Source organism: Cinclus cinclus, chromosome 14 (assembly GCF_963662255.1).
Source record: "Cinclus cinclus chromosome 14, bCinCin1.1, whole genome shotgun sequence".
Taxonomy (NCBI): Eukaryota; Metazoa; Chordata; class Aves; order Passeriformes; family Cinclidae; genus Cinclus; species Cinclus cinclus.
The window spans coordinates 19,657,656-19,662,084 of record NC_085059.1 but is presented as its reverse complement, the minus strand read 5'-3'; the positions used below and the strand labels follow the sequence as shown (position 1 = coordinate 19,662,084).

The following is a 4,429-nucleotide window of genomic DNA, read 5'->3' as shown; positions in this document are numbered from 1 at the left end:
CAAAATGCAGGAGATGGAAAGCACAGGAGATATCGATCTCTGCAATCGAGAGGTTAATTCTCCTTTCCCCTGAATGCCATTTAATAATCACAGCCTGCACTGAGCTGAATTGCATCTGCAGCCCTGGAGTGAGTATCTACACCGAGTGTGCACCTACACCGAGTGCACGTACACCGAGTGTGTGCATTTACACTGAGTGTGCACCTACACCAAGTGTGCAAAATGTGCACATACACCGAGTGTGTTCCTACATTGAGTGTGTTCCTACACCGCGTTCCTACACCGAGTGTGTCCCTACACCAACCCCACACCACCCCCCAGCCTCTGACCTCTCAGTGCTTGAAGCAAACAGCTCCTGGCTGCCAGCCCTGCCCCTGTCCTGCCCGTCCTCTGCTCAGCATTAACTCCTGTTAATGTTTATCTGCGCCGCTGCCCTGCGGCCACTCACGCCACAAAGTGTCACCGTGTCACCACACCCTTCCTTTGCCGCACATTCCCAGCACCCGGGGCACTGTTGGCACCCCTGCCAAGGCAGCAGGTGAGGGCACGGGGTGAGGGAAGGGCTCGCAGCCACATCCCCCGGCCCTGCTGCGGTGCTGGGCTGCAAAGGGGACAAGAGGAGCCGAGTCAGTGACAGGGTTAGAGGAGGAGAGACCGCTTAGAGCTGCTCTCCTTCCCAGCGCCCTTCTCAAGCAGGGTCGGGACCACTTTGAGAAAGAAAAAGAAAAAAAAAAAGAAGAAAAAAAAAAAAGAGCAGTAGGAGTTCCCAGAGCCCTGGTCTTTACCCTGAGAGGTGTGAGAGCTCGAGGAGTTCGTCCCCACACCTTGCAGCAGCAATGACACCCTCGGTGCTCCCTGACCATCCGGGGGGATTCCCCTCCAGCCCTGGCGGCACCAGCGCTCGGGGCGAGTCCTGGGAGCAGCCAAGGCCACACGGGCACTGCCAGGGGGTGTCGGTAACCAAAAACCTCGCTCCGCCCCGATCCCAGCTCCGGCTCCTTCGGGACACGGCACGGCGCTGCCCCAAAGCCTCTCTGCCTCCTCCCGCATCGGGACTCAGCCCCGGGCTGGTCACTCGCCACCCACCCAGGTCTCCCGGGCAGCCAGCGATCCCACAGCCCCAAACTGACCACGGCGTGACCCGACAAGGCCACCAACACCCCCGTGCTGCGGAGAGAGCGCGTGGAAATGCGGGGACCCGCAAGCCCGAGCATCCCCCGAGCATCCCCCGGGACACCACGGCCCCCGGATCGCCGAGAGGTGCCGGGAGCAGCTTTTCCTTCACCTTTCCCGAGTATTCCTGAAAGAACCCCGCACTTGCACACCTTCCCAGCCGAGGGTCCAGCGTGTCACACCGGGGTGCGCCCTCAGCCCAAATCGCGGCACCCCTCCAGCCAGGGACTGTCCTGTCTTGTCCTGTCCTGTCCTGTCCCGTCCCGCAGCCCACCCTGCCCGGGGACACCTGGCAGAGCCTGGCACACGGCTCAAAAACCCCTCCACACCCACCCCAAGCGACCTGCAGCCGTCCCGCGGTCGGAGCGGCGCTTCCAAGGTGCCATAACAAATCCAAATCCTCCTCCCCTCGCAGCTCCCCGCGCTCGCTGTCATCTGAGCCTCGCAGTGAAACAAACCGGGCACTTTACGAGCTTTAGGTCGGACGCAAAGCGCTGGGCTGCGATTGTCACCCGATTTCCCAGCGCCACATTCCTGAGTCCCACAGTCACAGACTCACATTCTAGGCGAACGCTCCGTTTATTTATTTATTTTTTTTCCCTGCAGAAAGTCCTGTAGCACTTGGCAAAACAAAACCGCACAGGGCGTTCGCAGTTTTTGGGCGGTGATCAAACTGTCCCGGTGCCGGCAGCCCCGAGCCTGCCCCGCCGAGCCTCGCTGCCTGCATCCCTTCCCCGTCGCTTTGTCGCAGATCAAATTTAGGGGTTTTGCCATCTCCGCAAAGTCCCCCGAGCTGGACAATCCTGCCACCGCCGCCCCGGGTGCCCTCCTGCCCTGGGGGGCTCTCACGGCCACCAGAGGGGTTTGTGAGAAGGGTGCAAGGGGGGGTCCAGCCCCGCTCCCCGCTCCCAGCAAGGTCATGAGCTGGTTCAGTCCCAGGCCGGTTCAGTCCCGGCCAAGGCCAGAAAGTCTCTCCGGGGACGAGCATTCTGCACAGCCCCGCATTCCCCGCCCCGCTACGGGACCCCCGGGACTCTCCCCAAACCAGGGGGGCTGCCAGCAGCCCCTCCGCCCCGTCAGGGGCCAGGCCCCTCTTTGCAAAGTTTAATTCCTGCAGCTATTAAGTTTTAGGCGCTCTCTAAAAAAGAACCGCTGTTGTTATTAAAATAAATTGATTTTCCTCGGGAAGGCTCCTCTGTGCATCCCCCGCGAGCCACACCAGAACCCCCGGCACCCTCCCCGGCGGGCACAGTACCTTTGCCGTGCAAAAAGTCCTCGGGGCGAGGGAAGGAGCCCTCCTCGCAGAGCAAGTCGCAGCTTTTATCCGGGGCCAGGGGGTAGCCGTTGTCCTCCTCGTTGTAGTCGCTCCTGCCGTTGCTGTTGGAGTAGCCATTGGCGTACATCTTGAGGGCGGACCTGCGAAGGCACAGCAGCTCCTGGAAGGCGTACCTGAAGTCGGGGCTCCGGCAGTAGATCAGGGGGTTAAAAGCAGAGTTGACATAGCCCAGCCAGTTCAGGAGGATGTACACGTACTTGGGAATGATGTTGTCCTGGATGACGTGCACGATGTTGACGATGAAGAAGGGCAGCCAGCACAGCGTGAAGGTGCCCATGATGATGCCCAGGGTTTTGAGGGCCTTGTGCTCCTTCAAGAAGAACTTGGAGGAGCGGCGGTGCCCGGCTCCCCCTTTCTGCTCCTGCTCCTTGTTCTGGATGTGAAACCTCCCCTCGCTCCTGTCGATCTTCTGCAGCTGCTTCTTGGCCACCTGGAAGACCCTGGCGTACACGAAGACCATGACGACGAGGGGCAGGTAGAAGGAGATGATGGAGGAGGCGATGGCGTAGGCTTGGTTGGTGAAGAAGTCACAGCACATCTCGTTCTCGTAGCAGCGGATGGCGTCCTCGTGCTCTGCCCGGTACCAGTGCATCTGGATGGGCAGGAAGGAGGTGAGCCCCGACACCACCCACACCACCAGGATGACCACGCGTGCCTTGCCCTTGGTCAGCAGGCTCTGGTACTTGAACGGGGAGGTGATGGCGAAGTACCGGTCCACGGCGATGACGCACAGGGTCTCGATGCTGGCCGTGACGCACAGCACGTCCACGGAGGTCCAGAACTCGCACCAAAAATTCCCAAACTTCCACATCTCCATGATGATGTGGCAGGCTCCGAAGGGCACCACGGCCAGCCCCATGACCAGGTCTGCACAGGCCAGCGAGGTGATGAAGTAGTTGGTGACAGTCTGCAGGCGCTGGAAGCGGGCGATGGCCGTGATCACCAGCACGTTGCCGAAGACGATGGCCAGCACGATCACCGACATCAGGATGCCCATGCCCACCACCCACACGTCCCGCGACACCGTGGGGTCCGTGGCGCTCTGGTTGGCGCTGGCGTTGCCGCCGGGCAGCTCCGTCCCCGCCGTGGCCATGGCCCGGCGACAGCCCCGGGGCGGCGAGGGTGGCTCGGCTGTGCTCAGGGCTCGGCAGCCGCGCCGCCGCTCCGAGAGCCGCTCATACGGGACAGGTGCGGGACAGGTACGGGACAGGTAGGGGACGGGTACGGGACGGGTGCGGGACAGCTCCGCTGCGGCACCGGGCACCGCTCCGCTCCCGTCCCGTCCCGGCAGTGTCCCAGCCCGTGTCCCAGCCCGTGTCCCAGCCCGTGTCCCAGCCCGTGTCCCAGCCCGTGTCCCAGCCCGTTAGGCGCCGCGGAGCTTTTAAGTGACAGCAGCCCGTGACATCAGCCCGGCACAGCCAATGGCAGCCGGCACCGCACCCCGAACCCCCCCGCACCCCGCGGCCACCCCCGCCTGCCCCACGCGTGTCCCCGCCCCGTGCGCTGCATCCCCGCCGTGTCCCCGCACTCTCCCCGGTGCTCGCGGTGTTCTCTTGTGACCCTGGGCTTTCCTCCCGCAGCGCCTCACGTGCTCTCTCCCTGTGTCACAAATGTCACAAACGTCCCCACGCTCCCTGTCCCGGCGTGTCCCCACCTCACCCGTGTCCCCCTGTGTGCTCCCTGGGTATCACGCAGCACCAGGAAAATCCCGAGGACTCTGGGGCTGCGGAGAGCCCCTGGCACGCCGTGGTCGTTGGTGACACCTCGTGACAGGATGTCACCAGGTCCCCATCCCTGTCAGTCCCCAGCTCAGTGCTGTTGCTGCACCTCAGTTGTGGGGTTCGTCCAAGTGAAGCAACCACAGAAATCCCAGAGCTGGTCAAGGGTAGACAGCCCTTAGCTGTCCTGGGAGCACTGGCC

At 62.7% G+C, this 4,429-nt stretch overlaps 1 protein-coding gene across 1 annotated transcript; it reads right to left on the bottom strand.

The window, feature by feature from the left end:
• Window positions 1-2,300: 2,300 nt before the first annotated feature.
• ADRB2 (adrenoceptor beta 2) lies at window positions 2,301-3,602 on the bottom strand. The gene has a single exon (XM_062501983.1). It carries the CDS (start codon window positions 3,600-3,602, stop codon window positions 2,301-2,303), a length of 1,302 nt encoding a protein of 433 aa, XP_062357967.1.
• Window positions 3,603-4,429: the final 827 nt, after the last annotated feature.